Source organism: Meriones unguiculatus, chromosome 21 (genome assembly GCF_030254825.1).
Source record: "Meriones unguiculatus strain TT.TT164.6M chromosome 21, Bangor_MerUng_6.1, whole genome shotgun sequence".
NCBI classification, from domain to species: Eukaryota; Metazoa; Chordata; class Mammalia; order Rodentia; family Muridae; genus Meriones; species Meriones unguiculatus.
The window spans coordinates 35,623,062-35,646,395 of NC_083368.1; the positions used below are offsets into that span (position 1 = coordinate 35,623,062).

The 23,334-nt window shown below is 40.2% G+C and overlaps 1 protein-coding gene across 11 annotated transcripts in view; it reads left to right on the forward strand.

Annotated features, from left to right (window-relative positions):
* Window positions 1-23,334, forward strand: part of Ppp1r9a (protein phosphatase 1 regulatory subunit 9A) — a 282,353-nt gene that overhangs the window by 192,518 nt on the left and 66,501 nt on the right. For 7 of the 11 annotated variants that reach the window (XM_060374168.1, XM_060374167.1, XM_060374170.1 and 4 more), the window contains exon 7: window positions 5,081-5,146. The exons of the other annotated variants lie outside the window; for them this stretch is intronic. In XM_060374168.1, the coding sequence (XP_060230151.1) occupies window positions 5,081-5,146 (66 nt within the window). The remainder of the gene's footprint in view (window positions 1-5,080; window positions 5,147-23,334) is intronic. 11 annotated transcript variants of the gene reach the window in all.

A 23,334-nucleotide genomic window follows, 5' to 3' on the forward strand; every position in this document is an offset into this window, starting at 1 on the left:
GTCTTAACTTTTAACACACTGTTGAAAAGAAACTCACAGAAACAAGCATTCAAAGAACCCATATAAATAATGGCTGTATTGTTAGAATTAGTAGATTTTTCTTTCTGCTTTATGTTTTTAATTATTTCCAAATGTTCCTAAATAGTATGTCATACTTTTTTTTTTTGAAAAGTCAGTAAAACATTTAAGCGAAAACATTCACATAGACACAAACATAGACAGAAAAGCAGCGAAGATGGCTGAGGTTTTCCAGAGGTTTCCCCCTCCCCCCGGGGAAGAGAAAGGTTTTTGGATGTGCTCACAGTGATCTGCGCGAACATAATGCAGAGCAAAGCATTTCCACTAGTGCATGTCCCATGGCACAGGTACATATTGGAATGATCTTACATCCTGAGCTCTGCAGAAGATCAAGTAAACGAGTCGGCACTAACCTCAAGTGAACGTGGCTCTCCGGAACCCTTGTGTGCCGTAATGAGACGCAGATGCCGGGCTATTTCTAATGTCGGTGCCAAGTGCACACTGATACGCGGGGCAACGCGCTTTATTGCAAACACCTTCAAAACGTGCATACGTCTCATATTGGCATGTCAAAAGATTCATCAACAATTTAGTTATACTCTTTCATACTTCATCAATGTGTAAATGCCCAGATAAAATAAATATTCTTTATGTCAGCTGATAGAAGCACAGTAAGATTTCATACCTTCAACTTCTGCTCATCTGAATGTATTATTTATCCAGACTCTGGTTTGCTTTCATCTAGGACACAGAAAGAGATTAATGAGTGGGCATTCAGGTCCTTTCCATGTTTATTTAATTTAACATGTTTTAACCCAAATATATATTGAGTTTTTATGTGTTTGTGGTATAATGACTGAGGACTCATTCTCCATTTGTTCTAGTAGAAAATTACAGGTGGCATATCAATTAACATTTTGTTTTCTTCTGTTTTTGTTTGTCTCTTGAGACAGGTTCTCTCTGTGTGCAAGCTGGCCCAGGTTGTCTTTGAACTCATAGCAACTCCTTTCCTTCAGCCTCCCTGCTTCTGGGATTACAAGTGTGAGCCACCATACTTGGCATCAATTAATTTTGGCATCAACTAATATATTAGAAAGATTGTCCATGAATAAAATAGTCTCTTAGAATTGTTTCCCCCATTTCATGGTGCACTTATGGAGTACATTTGGCAAGAACTTTCTTATTATACTGGAATACCACGTGTAAAAACACATTTTCAAAGAGTTTGAAACTGAACAGAAGATCTTCTCAGATATTTGTCCTACTTTTCAATTCCCTACTCTAGTGTCTTATTTTTATTAGAGGCATCAGGCATCCAGCTTTCTGTAGGATTATAGGATCATTTTCGAAGGCTTAGATTTTCACCTCTACTCTGATAGAAAGGTTTTGTCTTAATGGTCTAGGGACTGCGGAGGCATCGAGTGCTAGAAAAAGACAATGCCCACCTAAGGCTGTTTGCCACTCTGTCCTTGCGTATAAATATAGACGTTAGGTCACATCAGAACCCCTTACAGTGGCTAATGCTTCACACTTAGAAAATAAGGCATCCAGTCCAGAGCTGTTAGTGGGGGCCCAGAGCTAAACAGCCCTGGGGAGCCACAGGCCTGAGGAGCCTGAGTTCAAGGTCAGCTTGATAAGGTATTGGTTTTGCTTTGTCTCCCTGTGTTTAATTAAAGAGAATAAGATTACAAGTAAGGGAGATGTCACTAAGATAATCTAGTCATTTTAAACTTCCTCAAGTAAAAGCTTTATACCTCATAGTCGTGTTTCTTCCAGGTGCTTTGAGGAATTGATTGATCACATTTAGCCCCCAAAAGTTTCAACTCTAGAGTCTCTCTCTCTTTCTGTCAATCTCTCTCTCTCTGTCTCTCTCTCTTTCTCTGTCTCTCTCTCGTGTTTGTGTGTGTGTGTGTGTGTGTGTGTGTGTGTGTGTGTGTAAGAGGCAAACATAAGGAAGAAGCGAGGTGAGTGGGAAGCAGGGAAAAGGAAAAGAGAGAAGGAAAGTAATTTTTCTCTAATTTCATAATTTGAGTAAATTAAGGAATCTAATGAACATTTATACTTAGAAACATAATATCATACCAAGTTTCTACTTGGTGGGCAGGTTTTTATTTGATTGTTTGAGGAAAGCAAATAGAGTTCATTGCCAATTGAGCAGATATTTTTAGGGAAAGAGGAGTGAGCAAAAATTGGATTGTGTGTTTTTTCTAGGAGCAAGTCTCACTGAACCTTTAAAGCATTGGAGAGATACTTACCCCCTACAAGTCTGCTCTGTTTTTTGGTTTTTGTTTTGTTTTGTTTTTCCTAGCTGTTCAGCTAGTGGTAGCTTGGCGCTCTTTTCCTGGCCCCAAAGTCTGAGCACCACAATGCACTGTGCTGATTTTGAATGGAGCACAGGGGACACCCCTCCTGGCTCTGTCTCTATTCAGATACAGAATAACTGGACAACAAAAGATGTTAAGAGGATTCTTGTTTTGAGTGATGGCGTTTCGTGTAGTTCTTCAGTTCTGGGAGCCTTTGTTTTGTATTTCTAATAATAGAGACATTGAATACTTGGAAACTTGCTTTACTATAGGCAGCAATGCGTAAGTATCATCTACATAGAGTCTAAAGAGAAGATTAATTGATACAGAAATGTTTTACAAAAGGGATTGAGTTGAATGTTCTCCTCCTTTTTGAGTCCTAACTCAGAAGCTTGCTACTGTGTTGCTGCAAGCAGCACTGCCTTCTCTGAAATCAGAGCTTCCTTTGTTTTCCTCCCAGTGTTCTCCTTTCTTAGGTGTTCCACAGTGCCTTCCCACAGCAGGCACAGGCACAGCTGTTAGTTTTCTGTTCCCAGGAGAGAGGAAAGCTGCACACACAATGAGGATTCACTCCACTGTCGGAACTTCTAGTGTTGTCACTTGATTCAAATTTTTAATTAATGACACTAAATATTAAGCTGGAGAGTTGGAGTGTTATCTCTGTTTTCTGTTTACTCTCTTTTCTCTGTTAATGAAAAGTAAAATAACCGAGATGTAAAGGAAATGAGAAGGACCAATATTGGATATTGGATATCCAATAGATAGATGGGCCTTGAATAATTGATTTAATTTCATATATAATTGAGAAGTGTATTGATTTGCCTATCTTTGTTAGGACAGGCCCTGATCATGAACAGTCACTTGCTTGGCTTTTCACTTCTCTTGTAATTTACAGAATCATCTTGTGATTTCAGATTTAGAATCATTTCATTTGCTCCTGTGACCTTGCCTTGACATAGCCAGGAAACCCTCTGATTACATACAAAACAACTAAGTTCAAGTAGCTCCTTCCCAAGTGAGCACTGAGATGAGCCTTGCCCACAGAAGGGTGCAGCACTTCTGGTTTTGATCAATTATCCAGGGTTCATTTTAACTTGGAGCAAGCACATCACGTTGACAGGTTGCTTGAATTGGCTGTACAGGAAACATCTGGATGTGAGAAATATTTCCTGCAGTTGTTAAAGGACACTGGCCCTTTGTGAAGGGAGAGATTGTCGTGTATTACTTACGCCTCCGTTCATCTGCTGTAATGCTCTAGGAAATTATAAGTCATGCTCTAATAGAATTTGAAATGTATAGATAATCCTCAAACTATTTAAATTTCTGCTGCTTCTGCTTTTCTCCAAATATTTAAACTAGAAGAGTTTCCAAAAAGCAAACAGCCAATTGTGTTTGAATTTGCATTCCTGTTTCTGTGAACTCTCTGTTAACCATTCTAATCTGAAAAAGCACAAGTAAAGTGTCCCTACCTGGAGGCCAAAGACTAGGAGGGGATTCCCCAAAGAGCAGGACATGGAAATCTGAAAGCTGAAAGGCTCACGTACATGCACATCTGCAAAGAGTGATCTCCATTTCTGGGTTTAAGAGCATGACAGCATGACTGTACTCGTTGAATCCGTCTTCTCTTCTCTTCTCTTCTCTTCTCTTCTCTTCTCTTCTCTTCTCTTCTCTTCTCTTCTCTTTTCTTTTCTCTTCTTCTCCTCTGTTCATCAATTTGAAAGGTAACCATGGAAGATCCAGTAAAACCCTCAGTAAACACTATTCCATGAAACTCTGCCTGTATGGTACATTTTTGAAGTAAAATTTAACAGCTTTATAAGCTGTAACTGTCAATGTTCAGCCAGTAGTGGCTAGGTTCTACTCTGTTATTTATTTTATTTTTTTTGCAGGGTGTTTGTATTTTTGGCTTTCTTTCTACCTAAAAAAACATTACAATGATTGGAGTGCTGTGTGTTCAGGCTGGAAACTACTGTATTAACTGCAACTGCATCTCTTTAGTTCAGAAAATCAATATGATCACACTGAAGTTAAAAGGAGTCAATTTACAAGTACTTTTGACAATATATGATTATTTTACTTCCTTTAGAATCCTTTGATAATGGAGTATTTATTACATTGTAAAGCCTTTTATCACAAATGACATTTCAACTTCTCTTTAGGCAACAGATTATACCATAATTAATCATCACTTCAAAAATCTCGCTCTTAAGATCCAACTCAATTCTTTTCTTTTATCGTTTGTTTTTGTTACTAGAAATTAATATCATTATAATACTGTGACACTTTGTCTTGTAGAATCTTTTAATGTATTGTATACAATTTAAAGCAGCTACCCAAAGGAATATTTGGGTTCTTTCTACTTCTGTTACCATGTAACAATTGGAAGCCAAGGTATAATGAAAACTGTGGCTGCATAAGTATTAACAACGGTTTACAAAAGTAATTTTTTTGTGTGGAAAACAGAGGACTCGCATTGATTTTGACTTGGACTGTTTGTTGTTCCTGGTTGGAAACAGCGTGTCCTGGGTGAGCAGGAGCCAGCATTATTTATGACTAGCCTTTTAATGCTGTGAATATAACAATACAAAGAGACATAACCCTGTGCCTGTGATCTGGGAGCTTAATGTGGAGTTTCGGCAGACTTTCCTTGGTACTGAGAAGTGTGTGGTCCAGCCAGCACTCAAACCTCTATGTTTTTTTATCCTGCTGTCTTGGGGTTGGGAGGAAACCTTCTTTAATTGTTTCTGTCAACATTTTAGAACACTGTGGCTGAATTACAAGGAATGTCTGGCAACTGCAATAACAATAACAACCGTTTCCTTAAGGTTTGTTTTTTGGCAGAGAATTCTGCTTATCTGTGCCCTCTTGCTCAGTGTGTGAAATTAAATATTCTACATGTCCTATTCACTTCCTATTCCCTGAAAAGCACTTCTGGAGCTGTGTGTTTTGTGTATTAAATAATAGTCTGAAAATAATGGTTTTAAAAATGTAACTTTCACTTTATATATGGGTCTAAAAGGTCATCTCACTTCCTAGTATTTAACCATGGGCATATTTAACCTCTAACCTTTTAAATGTTTTATGATTCAAATTAAAGGGGAAAACGCCACAAAGAAACTCAGTAATAGGGCTGTATAATATTTCTATAATTCAGTGTACATAGCAATTTATTTTCTGCTGAAATACGATTGCTTTTTAAGAAAAGAAACTTCTGATGCTAAGTTCTTAATTTTCCATTATGTGTTTGGACAAACATACAGGGTAGACAGGCCAAAACAGGCTTTGAATTTTAACTAGCTCTAACAGCAGTGGAGCTTCCAATAGAAATCACGTGTGGTTCAGAGGTCAGTGAGGTGATGAGGAGGAGGAAAGGCTGACATCTCAAAGTGCTCCAAAGGCTACAATTTTGTTGGATCTTTAAAACTCTTAAACTTCTTTGTTTTGTTTGTAAACCTCAAATTTTTCCTGATCTCCTTCCTTGAAACACAGAATTATGAGATTCTTCTCAACATGCCGTCCCTGCACACTATCCTGTACCTCACCGTGAATTTCAGGAATAGTCTCTGTGTACAACGCCACCGATCACAGGTGGCGAAAAGGCCACAGATTAGTTGGGACAGGAGCCTTTGCCTCAGCATGGCCATCTTTTTTCACCTCATTGTCTTTGTGTGGTTTGTAAAACTATAATGGAAGTGTTTTAATTATGATTTTCTTACTGACCGCCACAGTATAGTATTAGTCATTTCTGAGCTGGATCCAAAAACAACAAAAAAGCCCTGCTTTCTAGGCCCTTACGTTTCCCTGAAAGGATAGACTTTGTCTGTAGAGCAGCCTGTTGAGTGAAAACCACAAAACTCGAAGTGCCAAAAGAGGTGGCTAGAGGACAAGTGTAAATGACAGTTTCCAACTTTGAAAATATTATATTTTATAAATTGAACATAATTTTTACCAACAGGCCTCTAAAGTGCTAAATCACAGAAAGAAATAGACCTCCTACCCTAGGAAGACACCTTGCCTTCTGGTGGACATTCTGAGCACTGTGGTTGACTCGTCCTGTCTTGTCTACCTTGACCAGCATTCACTGTGTGGAGTCTTTGCTGTGCTTGCATGTCTCCTTCATTTTGTCTGCCTTCCAGGGCTCTCTTTAGGCTTCCTCTGCTCACCAAGTCCTCTGGGGCTCTTGCAGGAGCTCCGCTCAGAGGCCTGTGTTTCTAATGAGCCAATGGCACCGGGGTCATCGCTACATTTTTTTGCCCATAACCATCTTCCATTGGCTTATTATCTCATCAATAACAGGAGTTGATGGTCAGCTGATTTCTGCTTCTCACAGGAATGACCACAGCCCTGGCAAGATTAAACAAAACCAAGAACTTGAGCTGAGTTAAATTTTATGAAAAAGTAAAGATAAAAATGGAAAATAGCATTATCCTGATGGCTTAGGATGTTGTATACTTCTAAAAATATTTCTTATTAGGGGGCCGTGGCAGTGCAGTTCCTTAGTTCTAGTACTTGGGAGGCAGAGGTAGGTAAATTTCTGAGTTCACGGCCAGCCTGCTCTGTCTGGTTCCAGGATAACCAGAGCTATGCATCTTAAAAAACTAAAAAAAAAAAAAAAAAACAAAAAAAACGGAATATTTCTTACCTGTTGGCATTTCTTTATTTTGAGAACTCTCTGTTCACTTTCATAGCCTATTTTAAAAATTGGTAGATACATTATTTTCTTGGTTTTTAGGTTTTTGGATTCTTATAATACAGACATTAATCCTCTGTCAGGTACATAGAAAACAAAAAACTTTTTGGGCCCATTCTGTAGGTGCCTCTTTAGTCTGTTAATGGTTTCCTTTGTGGTAGAGAAGATTTTTAATTTCCTGAAGGCTGACTTGTTGATGTTTGATCCCATTTCTTAACTTCTTATTCAGCAAGCCCTTACCTGACCTATATCCTGATGTAGACATTGTACGGTTTTTCTTTGATTGGTTTGGCACTGATTTTTTTTTTCTTTATGGTGAGAGATAAGCATCCAGTGTCACTCTTCTGCATGTAGATAGCCAGTCCTCCCAGAACCATTTGTTGAAGATTCTGTCTTTTCTCCAGCTTGGATTTTTAGCATCTTTGTTGAAAATCAGGTGGCTGTTAAGTCTGTTTCTGTGCCCATACCGTGCTGTTTTGGTTTGTTGTTGTTGTTTTTATTCCTGTGGCTTATGGTATACGTAAAATAGGAAAGATGATACCTCTGGCAGTTTTTGTTGTTTGTAATTGTCTTGGCTATCTAGGATCCTTTGTGGTTCTGTATGAATTTTTTTTTTCAATTTTTGTGAGGAATTGCATTGAAATTTTGATGGGAATGGAATTGAATTCATAGATTGCTTTTTGGTGCAATGGCCATTTTTTATACTATTAATCCTACCAATCCATGAACATGGGAGTTCTTTCTGTCTTCTAGTGTCTTCAATTTCTTCAATATTTTAAAGTTTTCATTTTGTAGGTATTTCATGTCCTTGGTTAGGTTTATCCCAAGGTTTTGTTTTGTTTTTTTTTTTTTTCTTTTTCTTTTTTTTCTTTTTTAAGGCTATTGTGAAAAGGATTATTTTCTTGATTTCTTTTCTAGTGTGTTTGTTTTTGGTGTGTAGGAAGGTATAACTGATTTTGGTATGTTACCATCCAATTCTGCCGCTTTGTAGATTAGTGTAGTAATCTCTAGGGACTTCCTGGTAGAATCTTCACAGTCTCTTTTTGTAGAATCGCATTGTCTGCACATAGGGATGTTTTGACTTCTTCTTTTTCTCTTTGTAGCCTCTTCGTTTCCTTCTCTTGTCTGACTTCTCTATCCAGACACTATATGAAATGAGCGTGGTAGAGTGAATGCTCTTGTCCTGGTCCTGATCTTAGTGAGACTGCTTCGAGTGCTTCTCTATTTGACATTAGGGTGGCCCTGGTTTGTCATATGCAGCTTTTATGATGATGAGATGCCTTCCTTCCCTCTCTAGCCTCTCCATGACTTTTATCATGAAAGGATGGTAGCTAACAGAGGAGCCATTGGCAGTTGATGGCTTCTGGGGAAGGAAGGATTCTTTTTCTTTGTTTTTTCAGAAGTGTATTCTCTGGTAGGTTGCCCAACTTCCTGGTGGCAGCAGTAATTTGGGCTAAATGATTTGCTTTTACAAAAGAGAAGGCATGAAATTGGGAGGGGCATATGTGCACTGGTTCTGGAGGGAGATTGTAGGGCTGCATGTGATCTTATATACAGATATGCACATATACATTATATAAGAACTTCTTAAATAGTACACTTAGTATGTAAATTATTATTGCTGTTTCCTGAGACAGGTTTTCTCTCTGTAGCCCAGGCTGTTGTGGAACTTGCTCTATAGACCTAGCTGGCCTTGAACTCAGAGATCCGCCTACTTCTGTCTCCCAAGTGCTGGGATTAAAGGTGGTGCAGCACCACCATCCAGCCACATAACTTATTTTTGAAAATAAAGCAAAAAGGAGAGTAGATTACTTGTAGTTAAAAAGTATGATGAAGACTGCATAGAATGCAAGAAAAGAATCAGTATGGCACACAGCAAGACAGGAGAGTTGCTAAGGGAGACACTGGAGGCACAGTCAGACTCCCCCTTGGTACGCTGTGACTTAGCACTTCTGTAAGCTTTTGCCCTCTACCACAGGTTAGCATGACTTCTTACTTTAAACATGCCTGCAGTGGAAACACAATAGTCAAACTCACGTAAACAGTGTCAAGCCCTGTAGTGCGTGGATGGCCTTCTTCTTCTTTGAAATGTGTTAACTTAGAACTAGCCTTCAGTTAGAGAGATGAATTTTCATGAGCAATAAAAAATGGATGGTCACCCTAGCAAGGACTCATGTGCAGGCCTTTACATGGCAGCCATGTGCCTGCCTACCAAAGTGCTCCAGTCCTTTGAAGTTGATATTTATGCCTCAACTCTTGAGTTCTGGTGTTTCTGATTCTGAAGGGATTTAAATGGCTATCTTATACAGATAAGATTAACATAAAAGAGAGGTGAATAGATCTGAAATATATAATTTAATATTTTTCTTATAGCACCATTATGAAATCATCTTCCATAGGGAACAATTTGAATATGATAAAAATGTATCCATTTTTAATATATTTAAGCTAACAGTTTGATAAGAAAGCATTCTCATCTGATCATGCCGCAGGCTGTTTCTATGGCCAGAAGCACCATTCAGCCTGCTTGCTCACACTGCAGGTTAATGTGGTCAGTCCTAGGATGTCATTCGAATGAAATAACTCCAAAGTATTTGTTTCTGTCTAGCCTCATTCATTCATTTTACCATCACATTTCTCTTTGAGGCATAGTTATTCTGATGATATTCTTGTTGGCATTGGTTTGAGTTATTCTAGACAAATGCTATCTCTACTCTAAATTAAATGGCTAATTGGAGATCCATCATAAAGCTGGAATGCTGTGGGCTACTACTTCTGTAGATAGAAATAAATCTATCACCACATGGAAGATCACTGATATCATAGCTTATTGCTAAATAGCAAGGGTAAAAATCCATTTACTATAAGAAATATCATCATGGCAGCTTAAATATGTACTGAGTTTCACAAGAAATACAAGCACATCTTTACTTGGGTATGTTCACTTCTACTGAAGTCCAAAGATTAATGTTTTGAGAAATATGAGTTTACAGTTCCAAAGTGTGACACCCACAGGGAAACAGGACACCCCACATAGCGAACAGCAACAAGGGAAGCAGAGAGAGAAAGGTGAGGAAAGGGTGTGGGATCTATAAGCAGATAAGGAGAAAGAAGAAAGGAGGGGAAGATGAGGCAAATCATCACCAAGTATACCACATTCCACAGACGCTCTGTCTGTAGAGACGAGAATGACAGTTCAACAGCTTCTAAGTCAGAAATGTAGGTAAAGTTTGAGAGTGTGACATGTATGCACTTACTACTTGCAACTTTGGTCACAAAACCTAATGATGAGAAATAAAACCTAAAATCAAATTAAAGTTAGGCAAAAGACACTCAGGCAGAATGTTATCGAATTGTACGTGACAAGGTATATCGAAGGTTACATATCCTGGTGGGATGTAGCCAAGAATGCTGTGTAGTTTAGCTCTTCAAATTTGACAAGTTTTAAATACTTGACAGTGCTAGAAAGCAAAAGGAAGAGAAATGAATTGGAAAAAGAAGAAATAAAACTGTTAACAGTTCCCAGATGAGACTGTCTACTTAGAAAACTTGAGAAGTACTCATTGTTCAAAACAATACAAGGTTTTAGCAGGTTTTCTAAATACATAGTATTAAAATATAACATGTATTTGAAAGTCTACAAACAGGGAGAAAGTTGTAAGTTTTAAAATATCACATTATTAGATACCAAGAAATAAAAAGCATGAAAGACCCTCAAAGGGAGAAAATATTTTTATTGAAATATGATAAACAGTGTATATAAGGCAAAGAAATTTTATCCACAGGTTGACTGGTTCAGTAGCTGTATTAAGTAGTATGCTCTAAGTTGATTTGCATAATCAGTCCAGTTTTAATGAAAATCCAAAGGCATTTTCAATGACATTGTTAAGCAGTTGTTAAAATATATATGAAAGAACAGTGCAGTGAGACAACCTTTTCAAATGCCTTAAAAGAGATGGATGTCACTAGCTTGCTTAAGTTAGACAGCAGAGCAAATGAGTAGACAGAATAGTAGGGAACCTGTATACAGCTACTGGCATAGATATTCTACAGTAGCTGAAAAATGATTGAAAAGAGCCAGTAAACGGGAGAGAAAAGAGAAATGGAATTCTCGTCTCAATCCACACAGTCCACTGCAGCTGGATTGGCCAATTGAATACGAAAAGTAAAGCTAAAGGACAGAGGACGAAGGAGAAGCATATGGATAGGTCTTTAGTTTTAAAAGAAAAACGTCCATAAAGGAAAGGACTGAGGACGTTATCATTGGGAGCCCACGCATCTCAGACAAATACCTTTAAGAAAGTGAAATGATAAGCCAGAAGCTAAAGGAAAATATAGAAAGTGAGTAATTGAGTCAATAATAAAAGACCACCTGTGGGCCCCTAGCATGAGCAGGCATGCCACACAAGAAGCCTTGGTGGCAGATAATAGCCAACTATACTGCAAACAACCAGGAAGTGGGAATTGAAAACCACCGTGAAGGGCATCTGAGACCTGGGAGACTGATTCAAGTTGGGTATTTTGAGTTCAAGGAAGATGCGAAGTCTGGGAGACTCTTGCTGTCTGTGCACAGGAGAAGCACCGGCATAGCCACCTTCACAAAACAGCTTGCCACTGTCAGGCAGAGTTTATCCAGACATTCTATCTTGTTAAGCGTCTTAGTAAAATGAAAATGCCGTACACAGAATTCATAACTCGTGTAATACGGTCTCCTCACAGGAAACATGGAGCACGTCTGACACCTCTGTTAGCATGAGCGTGCATACGTGTGCTGTGGCTACACACACTTCAGCAGTGTGTCAGCAGTGTGAGCACTGTCTCAGCAGGTGACGCCGGCGTAGTCTGAACTTTCCTGCTGTGCACAAAAGCACAACAAAATACAGTCTCAACCCATTGTTAAGTCCTGCCAAAATAATGATGTGCTGTTTAAACAATAATGTAGTAAAACTAAAAGCACACTTGGCAAGAGTGCTAATATTCCAACAAAATTCTGCACTGAGGTTGGTGACTGATAAGCAGCCCAGAAGGCTCACCCACAGGACTAGTTCTGGTCCTCTTGAATTAGTTCAGTGGTTGTGGTTATGCCACTATTCGTTGTGCTTTAATTTTTTTTTTTCTTATGTTGTCATCTCGGTGCTTAAAAATGTAATCCACCAGATGCACTGTCATGTTTAGCAATTATGTGGCTATAAAATAAATATCACATAGTTTTTGGTATTTGAGGACTTAGACAAAGAACTTAAAACTGTCTCATTTTTTACAGTATGAAGATCGACTACTCTTTTATTATTACTATTTAGGTTATGTTAAAGACAGGTCTCACTCTGCAGCCTAGGCTTACCAAGAACCCACTATGTAGACCAGGCTAGCCCTGAATTAAGGAAAGTCCCCCTGCCTGACATTGCAAGTGATCTGGTTATAGGTACGAATTACTGTGCCCAGCAGTCATGGTAGTTTCTGAAATCTACAAGTCTCCTTGACTAGCCTCTAACTCAGAATATATATTATAGGGGACCTAGATCTGTGAGTATTGAAGGAAAGGGTTTAGATATGATCTAATCCTGGATCAAACTGCCATACAGGTAAGGTAAAGACCTTTACATCCTGCCTAGTAGGCAGTGGAGAGAAGGATCTGCTTCGAGAAAGTACATAAGAACCATGTGAGGACAGGATTGGAATTCCCTTTGGGAGGAGAGCAGAAGCGTGAGGTTATTCGTCGTTGGTGTGTTTGTACATTATATATAAAAATTGCACTGAAGGCACTGGAGTTCTGTACTCAGTGCTGCTGTAGGCCTCTTATAATTGATAGTCTGTTACAAGTTTTACAATTGCATAAATCAGCTTTAATACACACTATAGTGCAAACACATATTTTCTGAGATCCAGTTCACTGTGTTACAGAATTATTAAAGCAATAGTAACATGTGCCCCTCTTGTAAGCAGCTGTCCAGTTCTGCAGATTAAAAATTCAAGAAAACACAAATCTCTCAGCCCTTCCCACAGTTGTACTGGCATCAGAATAAGTACCTCATTGTTTCCTGGGCAAGTAAAATGAAACCCAAGGAAGACTGCCAGTTTTGAAATTGCAGTGTGACATTTGAATTATAGAGGTCCACTTTGCCTGTTGACTAGTTACTGCTAGATCAGTGGGAAAACAAAAGATCATCGGTTCCCTCTTTGTCTCATAGATATTTATCAGAAATGTAAAGACAAGTGGCATTCACCTAGTTGCAGATAGGAAACATTTATTAAAAAGAATTAAAAAGATTGAATCTCGCAAGAAGCTTACAAGAAGCTTAATTCAAGAGGACCATTGCACATTGCACATTAAACATTGTTCAGGATTTACATTGTTTTCAAGGCAACCTATCAAACATGCAATGGCCGTAGTATAATAATCTTTACAGTGAGGACACTGAGGATGGACCTGTAAATTTGGGGGCCTCTGCTCTCATTGTTTTACTTGCAGGTTGATTTTGTCGCCTGTTTTCTGTTGCAGAAACAACTGTGACGGTACAAGGGGTGCTCAAGAAGTAAGGGCGGTTTACTGTAGAACAGACATGGAGGAGGCAGTGACAGTTAAAGTCCATATGATAAGAAGTGGAGAAGTGTTGTTTGGACTTCCTGTAATCACCTGAGCTTATAGCTTTGTTGTATTGTTCATTAAGTTGAACAATTACTGTTTTTGTTAAAAAACAAAACAAAACAGTAAAAACCTGTAAAAAAAATCAACACTGAATTTCTCAAAAAAATGCCTTAAATTTAAGCATCAGGAAATAATTTTTTGAGCTCTCTTATATTACTGTGGCATTTCTGTTGATTCCCTTTGTATTTTTTCCTTCAGTTGTTTTCCAGAAATGGACAAGAAAGACATCCTTTCCCTCCAGAGCAAGGTCAGCCATGCTAACTGCTCTATATAAAAGAGACATGTCACTATATTCAGAGCTCAAGTCCTGCTGCTCATACCTGTGCAGGAATCACACAGTCTTCGTGTTGCCTTTACTTTAGGAAGTGAAGAATTGAGCAACCAACACAAAAATGATGTGTTTTTTTTGTTGTTGTTTGTTTTCTTTTCAAATGGACATACAATTTGGCTTAGAGGAAGGCTCTGACCCTGATGTGATGATATTTACAGACACACACCTAAATGAGCATGAGGGGAATTTCAATCATTGTGGTTGACTAGTAGCAAATCTTGAGACTTCTCTTTTTCCTGGGGCAGATGATAAATGAAGGCATATAATAATAAGGAAAAGTAGCTTCTCTAGGTTTCCTGTTGAGTCAGTTTTTCCTGCAGTTTGTTAGGTCTGACCTGCGACTTCAGATTTGTCTCTAGAGCAGGGATCTTTGTGTGGGTCTCAGCTGTTAGAAGGGAATGCTGACCCTGTGGGGAGGCTGCTCGAAGACAAACTCCCATGGGAACCCTAAGATAGAACTTTGGGTCCCAACTACCTTGTACTGTGTTTCCAGTGATGAAGGTAACTCAGTGGAGAAAAAAGAGCTCTCAACCTCATCCCCTTTGTGAACACCCCACTCCCCACATTAAAACTAGATTTAAAGAGATATTGACACAACAGTGGAGTAGCAGACTCCCTGGCTGTGGATCCATTACAGTTCCTATGTAGAAGTTTGAATTGGGACCTCTGAGTCAAAGACCTAGTTGGATATGTGATGCCAGTAACTGTGGACTGCCTTTGAAAGTACATCAGGTGGTCTGTAATACCACGCTCAAAGGGAATTGTGCCTTCTGACCAGCATGGGGTTGCTTTCTGCCTCCATAACTCGATGGCTCCTCTCCTCCACCTTCGCCTCAGCTGCCTTAAGATGAGGTTACCTGCCCTCCAAATACAAACCGCTGGGTTTGCTAGGGAATTTTAAGGAGAGAGATATTAAAACTGGGTGCTCTGGTTACTGACTTAAAACTCACCATCTCACCTGGTCCCTTGGTGAGAAGAATTACTAAAAGGGAGATCCATTTTTTTTTTCTTTTTCTTTCCCCCTGGTAAGTTTTGTATGTTTAGGGAAAGAGTATTATTAGGTCGAATCTCCAAAATGCTGCTCCCCTTGTATACTTGGAGGAGAATTGCCAGGGCATCACTGATGGCTTTGCATGCACTCTGTGGGCAGTTATTCCCCATGATGGCATCATTTCATTAGATTTGATCACTGGTATATCCTTGGTCCTGGAAGGCTTTCATATCAACCCCTCCCCAGCCAGCTGAGGATGTTGTGAACAGTGATGGTCTCCAACCCCTTCTTAACCCAGCCCTTGCGTGTGCTAAAGCCACATCTGTCCTCTTACTGGTACAACCTGATCTACTTGGATTATTGATTTAGAACAAATGGAAATGTCAGTGCACCCAAGGTTCTAAGGTTATCCCTGAGCGTTTGTCAGGTTTGTTTATCTGCGAGCCTATGGCATATAGAAGCTACAGGTTGCGCTATTCCGTGCCTTGGAATCCCGTTCACTGTAGTGTTCCCTTGTGTTGTTGGCTTAGTGCATTCCCTTCTGGTTTGTCTTGGTCTCTTGGATCAGTATAGCCACAGGTGTGTTGTTATTCTGGGATAATCTACCACATGACATAAACTATGTAGAGAAATGAGGGTGAAGAGTGCCGAGAACCAGCTTCTCCATGCAGCTCCGCACCACGAGCCCTGGGAAGCAAAGGCATGGTGGCCTTGGTTTCCCATTAGTTTTTCAGTAATATTGTACTGCCTTAGGACAAATAAAAACAAACAGTGCCTCTTTTAGGGCAATGGCAGACTTGCTTAGCTGATATTTTTTAAAACTGGAGTTTCCTAAGGCTATCCCTAACAATCTGCCCTCTACTTGAGAACTATGTTCTCCTAACAGTTTGGCAGACATCTCTTAATTCTAGCCTTAATTTAAAATTTTTCGAAGCCATCCAACCTTGTTTCTTTTCTGTTTGATAGTACTTTCATTCTATTTTCCATTTTACTGTAGGGAGAGAAAACACCTTAGATGCTGATTGGAAATTGCCTTGCTGAGATGTTGTATTTACTAGAAATTTCCTACATCTCATTAAAAAGCTGATGTTGTTTCTGAACACTGACATGTAAACAGCTCTGCCTTCCAGGTCTCCTCTAACAATCTGTAATAACAGTCAGGGTAATTTAGACTATTCCATTCTCTAGAATCGGTCTAGCCTTTGCCCACTGCCCATTTCCAAAGCCACATTCCTATTATTTCCCCCTATTTATTATGGCAGCCTCGTTCCTGCCTGAACCCTCTTCCTCCTAAAACATTACCAACCACCAAAACATTGCAACCTAAAATAAGAAATATTTCTGCAGTACACTGTGAGCCAGTTCATCTGGATCTTTCTAAGCCCGCATCTGTCCCAAGGCCATAAGTAAGGTGTCAGCCAGAGCTGTGGTCATCTAAGTGCTCAGCTGGGAGAGGGTCCGCATCCAAACTCACTTGCAGCTGTCGACAGGATGCAGCAGAGCCATTTCCATGCTCCCTCATGTGACTGTTGGCAGACCCCTGTTTCCTGCTGGCTGCTGGCCAGGCATCTCAGTACCTTGTAATGTGGCCTCTTCCTGCTCACAGCATGGATTCCTGCTTCCCAATAGTGAGGACTCAGAGAGAGCATGAGGACAAAAGAGGCACAAGTCACACTTCCTGTAACTAAGTTAGTTACTTCCTGTGTATTTAGCTTCAACTCAATTGCTAGGGCCAGTCCACACTGGAGAGGAAGGATTACAGTGGAACACAGGAAGCTGTGTCACTGGGGGTCATTTTACCATTGAGACACCATGGCAGGAAATAGTGGCCCCAGTTTGGAGTATGCCTTCTATTTCGGGTAGATAAAAACTAAAGAAAACATTAGAATCCAATGCTAGTTGTTGAATTAGCAAAGTTAATAGAAAATATTTAAGATGGGAAACATGAATATGAGTAGTTGGAAGAGATTTTATTTGAAGACCTTTAGTTAAAATTGCTCGAATTAGAACCTATCAGCAGTGTGGTAAATAACATAAATAAATAACCTGAGCTCTTGAAGACTGGGCGCTCAGGACTATATGTGTGATGTGGGCACTGCTTTCACATGTTTCTCTTTGGAGGGCTGGAGAGATGGCTCCTCAGTTAAAACTCTTCCCGCTTTTGCAGAGGCTCCGGGTTCAGTTCTCCGCTTCCGCATTGGGTAGCTCATGACCATCGATTTACTCCAAGGGGAAGTCTGATGCCTTAGACTCCAAGGACACCAACAGTCATGTCCACATACCTCCCTTTCCCCCACCCCATGCACACACGATTGAAAAATAATAAGAAGTAGATCTTTTAAAAAGGTTTCTCTCCTTGGAGACTAGGTAGTAAAACTAGTACGAAAACGGAGACGCATTCTCAGAACCAAAGTTTGAGACACCATGGACCTGTGAACACGTGCACACAAGCATCACGTGCAGGCTTTCTGTCTATGACCCCGCACCAGCTCATATTTCTGCCCCTAAGGAGACTGTTAAGCTCTGTGGTCCCTCATCCTTAGACTTCCAGAATGGTGAGCTGAAACAGCCCACTCTAGAAAGTTCAAACAAGCAAACAACAACAACAAAAACCTGTTATATTTTGGATGACTCAGTAAAAGGGAGGAGTCATGAATATGCATCACAGGCCAGGCATTGCACTGGATGTCTGTGTATCTATTTCCTTGAATCCTCTTAATATCCTATGACATTGAAATCTTTAAACTATTATCTGAAGAGTACACCATGACAGATGCAGGCGAAGGCTTTTCTGGAGACCTGCTCTCCGCAATCCCTTGTTGCACTGCTCGTGAGAGAGTGAAGATCCTCCTAGTGAGAAGGTCTCCGTCACTGTCGCTGCGTGTATTCTCATCTGTGGTATATAGCCCTTTGAGTGTGTCACTGTTGTACATTCTTACAACAGCCCCTGAAGAAAGAGCCTCGCAGCTCTACAGATAACGTTTAGAGTCCCACGTGGCCCAGTGTTACACAGTGAGGCCACAGAGAAGTCCCTGGCCCATCTTGGAAAGGAGATGCCTTTGTGGAGAACATGCTTTTTTTCTAAAACCCTAGTGGATGGAGAACTATTTAACTGTATTTCAAACTGGAAAGTTGAGACGGATGTCAGTGTCTTGCCTGAGGTCTTCCCCTGTAGAGAAGACCTTCTATTTTCTGTCAGGAGTGCGTCTGAGAATATACATAACTGGATTCAAATCCAGTAAACAAATTTCCACAAACTGCATAATTAAGGCTATTTTTATGATTAGCACCATTTAGTGTCCCAGAATTTACCAGAGTAAACATTGCTACAGCAAAAATTACTGCAAATGGTTGAACCCAACAACAAGAGAAAAATCCCCAGTAGGGTCATTAAGGCCTCAGCTGCAGCTGTGCTTAACTGTATTTCATACTGGAAAGCTGAGATTAGCAGGAAAATCGGGCCCTGCCGTGGTGTGCAGATGTGGCTGCAACTGTCTTAATTTACTCAGCAAACATTTGTTCACGGCCTACGGTATGCCAAGCAGCCCACTGGCTATTGGGATTAGAGGGATAAATTGTACCTGGCACAGCTGAGGGACTTTCAGTTGGTGGGAAAAGGCAGATGTGACTGGGCGCTCTGAGAGATGAAGGTGTGCACTGGGCCGTAGGGAAGTGAGGGAAGAACGTTTTCCCGGCAACAGTTTTCCAGGATATTCTGATGTGGGTGGATACGCATCTGGGATCATGGCGACAGGTGTGCGTGGCAGGGCGTGCATGAAACACACCGGGCACGAGGCCTTTCTTGAGTTTGGTAGAAGCTGGTGCCAACTTGCTACATGAAAAATGGGTGCAGTTTAGGAAAGGAATGGTTCATGTAAGAATACTGATGTGTGGAAACCAAAGGAATCATATTTACCAGACAAAAGCTTAATCAGCATTTAGTTACCAGGGACAGGCTTGGTGAGGCCTCATGCAGGGTCACCACAGTAGTAGCAAAGATCAACGGTTTTGCCTCTCCAACATGGGCTGTGCCTTTCTGTTCAATGCTTCCCAGGCACCATATGACAGTGACAACCATCTCTTGGTAAGGAACTGGGTTTTTGTTTGTTTGTTTGTTTGTTTTCTTTTGTCTTTCACTTGACAGATGAAGCAGTCAAAACTTTGATCTAGAAGTTTCCTTAGAAAATCTCAGAGGCAGCATTTGAACCCAGATCTAAGAACCCACACAACTAAGATTCTCTCATGCATCCCCACTTTGCCAACTTCCTAGATTTGAAAGTTTGTTTCTTTAGTAAAACATACGCTGAGGCCGATGTGGCTTGTGTACTCCAGGCTCTAATATGCATGCTTGTCTTCCTACCAGCCGGAGGCTGAGTTTACCAAAAGGTGCAGCCCGACAGGGCCATTTAATAAAATGTTTCTATTCCAGTGCATGCACGTCCTCAGGAAGTCTGAGGAGCTGTGATGGTAGAGAAGTTTGGGAAGATTGAGGGGACAAGAGGCTAACAAACTTGGATGTGAGAAGAACACATAAAGAATAAGAACACGACAAAAACCTAAAGGAACCTTATACCATTCTTCCCCTGGAGAAACAATTTTCATTCTTTTTAAGGACACTGAAATAATTTTTAGTGATTATAAATTCTGACTGCAGCTTTTATAAGAAAGCAAGCTTGAAACCCCAGTCAGCAGCTCTCTAAGCCTAAGGGAAGACTTGTCACCACACGGAACACACCTAAGACTTAAGAGAGAATAAAATTATATGGATTGGATCTTCAGTGATCCCTCTTTTATAATCCCCCAGCTCTGCTGCTCCTGTTCCCAGTCCTTCCAAAGGAGCTTCCTGCTCCTCCTTCTCTTCCTTCTTCTCCTTTTACTACTCCTCCTTCTTTTTTTTCCTCCTCCTCCTCCCTCTCCTTTTCCTCCTCCTCTTCCTCCTTTCCACACCCCCCTTGCTTGCTCAGGATGAATATAGTCTGAGAAAAACAAAGACAGGAACTTTGGGTCCCAGTGGACGCCATGTGTATGCATGTGACTTGAATGATAATCAAAGCTGTAGATGGTAGATTGCAACACAGCAGGATCGTACAAAAACTTTACATTTGAGGAAATGTTATATTCTTGATGTTTTCCCCTGCACAGTTTTTGCTTCTGTAGATTCGCAATCAGGTGGACCAGAAGTGTGGTTTTCAGGGATCTGTTAGGTTAATAGTTTCAACAACTTAACTAATGACCCATGGGTGAAATATCTGAGTCGGTTTCCCCAAATTCAGGTTGTATATTCAGACCGATGCCATCTGATTGCTGAATGTATATTGCTGGGCAAACATTACATTTCTAAGGTAGTATTCTTTCACTTGATAGATGAAGCAGTCAAAACTTTGATCTAGAAGTTTTCTTGTGAAATCTCTGAGGCAGCATTTAAACCCAGATCTAAGTGACCACACAACTAAGACTCTCTCATGGATCCCCACTTTACCAATGTTTGGGGAGTATCGTTACTTTTAATGGAACTATTAAAAAGAAAAAGATACTAATGAGCAAGGTAAACAGAATGTAGAAAGGGATGTTCATTATTTGTCAGTTTTTACCCCCAAGTACTGTCCTTGCCAAATTGGAAAATAGATTAGAGTGAGATGAAGAATACCAAGAATCCAGTTGTTTAAAAGATTTTAAATTTGGTCAGTAGGTAAAGAGCTGCCTACCAGGGAAATTGGTGGCGGTAGCAAGGTTCTGGGGAGTAGCTTTTTGTTGTTGTTGTTGTTTCATTCTGTTTTGTTTTGTTTTGTGGGGATGGGGTCATTGTATGACATTGTCCATCCTTCTCTCCAAATAGCAGATTTGACCTAAGTTTGAGGTTTACAATATGTTGCTAATCTTTTGTTATATATCATTTATTTTACTTGCAGGGTAACCATAAAAATAATTAAATTTTTCAATAAAGGAAAGGAGTCAGAAGCATATATTACTTCATCTACTAAATGTAGCATTGTCAGTCCAGATGTTTATGGTATTCTGCAGCAGCTGCATCCTTTATTCAAAGTTCCTGGTGGTAGGAATTGCAAATGATTGGTGAGAAAGAGTGATTCCACAGAGTCTTGTAAGACCCATGCTCCTCGGGGCTTATGATTAATAAGACTCAAGGCAGTAAAGGGGACTCAAGACAGTGAAAGAACTACTTTGTCTTCAGAATGCTTATAAGGTAGATTGGAAAGAGAAAATGCTAGTAAATGGAAAGATGGAAAGAGTAATAATTTGATCAGAGTTAGAAGTATTTTGAATTTGTTGAAGAGAGGAAGCTGGGAAAATAAAAAATAAAAGAATCTAGAATTCTTAACATATATTTGCAGGGATATTTATGATAACAGGTATCGCAGACAAGGCCAGAACTATTCTGAGAAGTAAGAATTGCTTACAGTTTTGATTCTGATTAAAAGTGTCTGAAGGAATGCTACCCGAACCAGCAGCTACCGAAAGCCAGGAATCTGCATTGTTCATCTGTGTTCCACTGAGGGTCAGCTACTCGGAATGGTAGTTAAGGCTGATGCAGACATCTCCTTTCTTGTGATAGTATAATACGACCCTGTAATCAACAGAGTTCATGCTCAAGAAATAGGAAATGAATTAACAAGAAAAAAAACTCAAAAGAAAATTCATAATAGTTTAAGCTTATGATTTTTCATTGACTGTTTATATAGCTGTCCTCACCCTCAGTTAGCTGCACATGGCCTGGGCACGTGGACATAGCTTAGACATGCCTAGGAGACATTTGAGACTAGTGTCTAAAGAATCCTGGATTTATAGATGCTACAATGCCATTTGTGTTCAAAATGAATAATGCTAATACCAACCACTTTTCCTTCCAGTCAAGATGTGTTTTATTTTACTTGAATGAAAAAGTGGGAAGAGGACCCAGCTCTCCTGCTGCCAGTTTAACATGCGTGACCCTGGCCTTATGTCTGTAGACAAATGCCATGTGTTGAGGCCCCTGAGTGAGGAAGAAGAGTCCAGCTGGTGCAGTGTGTCCTTGTAGGTGCCCACGGGTTTCTTAGTAGACACTGTCTATTCTAGGCCCCATAACTAGGAAAGAAACCGAGGCACAGCATAAAGTTCAGAGAGAAAGAAATTTGCACTGTTGACAACATGCAGATTGTTATGTTTGGAAAGAGAAGTCTGAAGGCTATTGGCTCATGGTCTTCCAGACTAGGAAGGATCCCTTGGAGGTGGAATGACCAGATTTCCTTCATGCCAAGCACAGGTAAAAGGGTAGTTCACATCTCTCACCCGGGCAGGTGAGTGTGGCCTAGAAGACAGAGGAAGAGCAGCAACCAGAAGCTGAGGCTGTGTAATTAGAGGAAGAGACCATGCCATTGTTTATGCAGGCTTACTGGAAGGCAGTGTGAATTCTTATCTGCACCTTACTATGAAGAGCTACAGCCTGAAGGAGCAGGGGTGAATTAAATGAACTTGGTCTTTTTAACCCACAGAATCTGTGATTTATCCTTAAATTACATAAGGTAAAGATGTCAGGCAATTATTTTGACTTATAGCCTCATAGCCTGGTGCTGCCAAGAGGAGTTACTTTCCAATAATGTTGAGGAAGTCAGTGACAAAGGCACACATTTATTTCAGAGGTCATGAACTCAAATACCTACAGGGTCCCGCTCGACTTGGAAGGAAGGGAGCAAGCTAACAGCATAACACCACCAGTTAGCGGAGTTCTGTGAACTGGAAAGTGAATGATGCGTGTGCAGATAGGGTCTCATAATGTGCTCAGATCTTTGACTTTCTGAGAAAAAACTGGAAATCTAAAAATTTAGGTGATTTTTTTCAGAAAAAAATGGTTTTATTGGCATCCTCTGCATATATAATGCAGCCCTTGTATAGTTAGAAGCCCCAGGTTTGTTCCTTAGCCCACCAGCTCATTGCCTCTGTAATTAACAGACAGAACACAACTGATTGAACTCTGCAGTTGAGGAGAGTCGATTTACTAAGCTTTTGAAGGCTTCATTAAGGTTCTGCCGACTCTGTGAAGCCTTGACCTCTGATTCCTTCCTCCTTGCTCCTGATATTGGCTGGCTTATTTACACAGGAAGTAGGAATTTAAAGACATTACTTGTTTCCTAGGCTATTCAAATGGCTCATTAGGTAAAGGTGTCTGCCACCAGGCCTGATGACCCAACTTTAATCCTTGGAACCCACATGGTGGAGGGAGAGAAGGGACTCCCACAAATTGCTCACTGGCCTCTGCATCTGTGCCGTGGCATGGGTATGCCCACACATGCACACACACATATAAATAAACGTAACAAAGAAATGATTATTTTTTTCAGCAACTTGATCTTACTTAGTAAA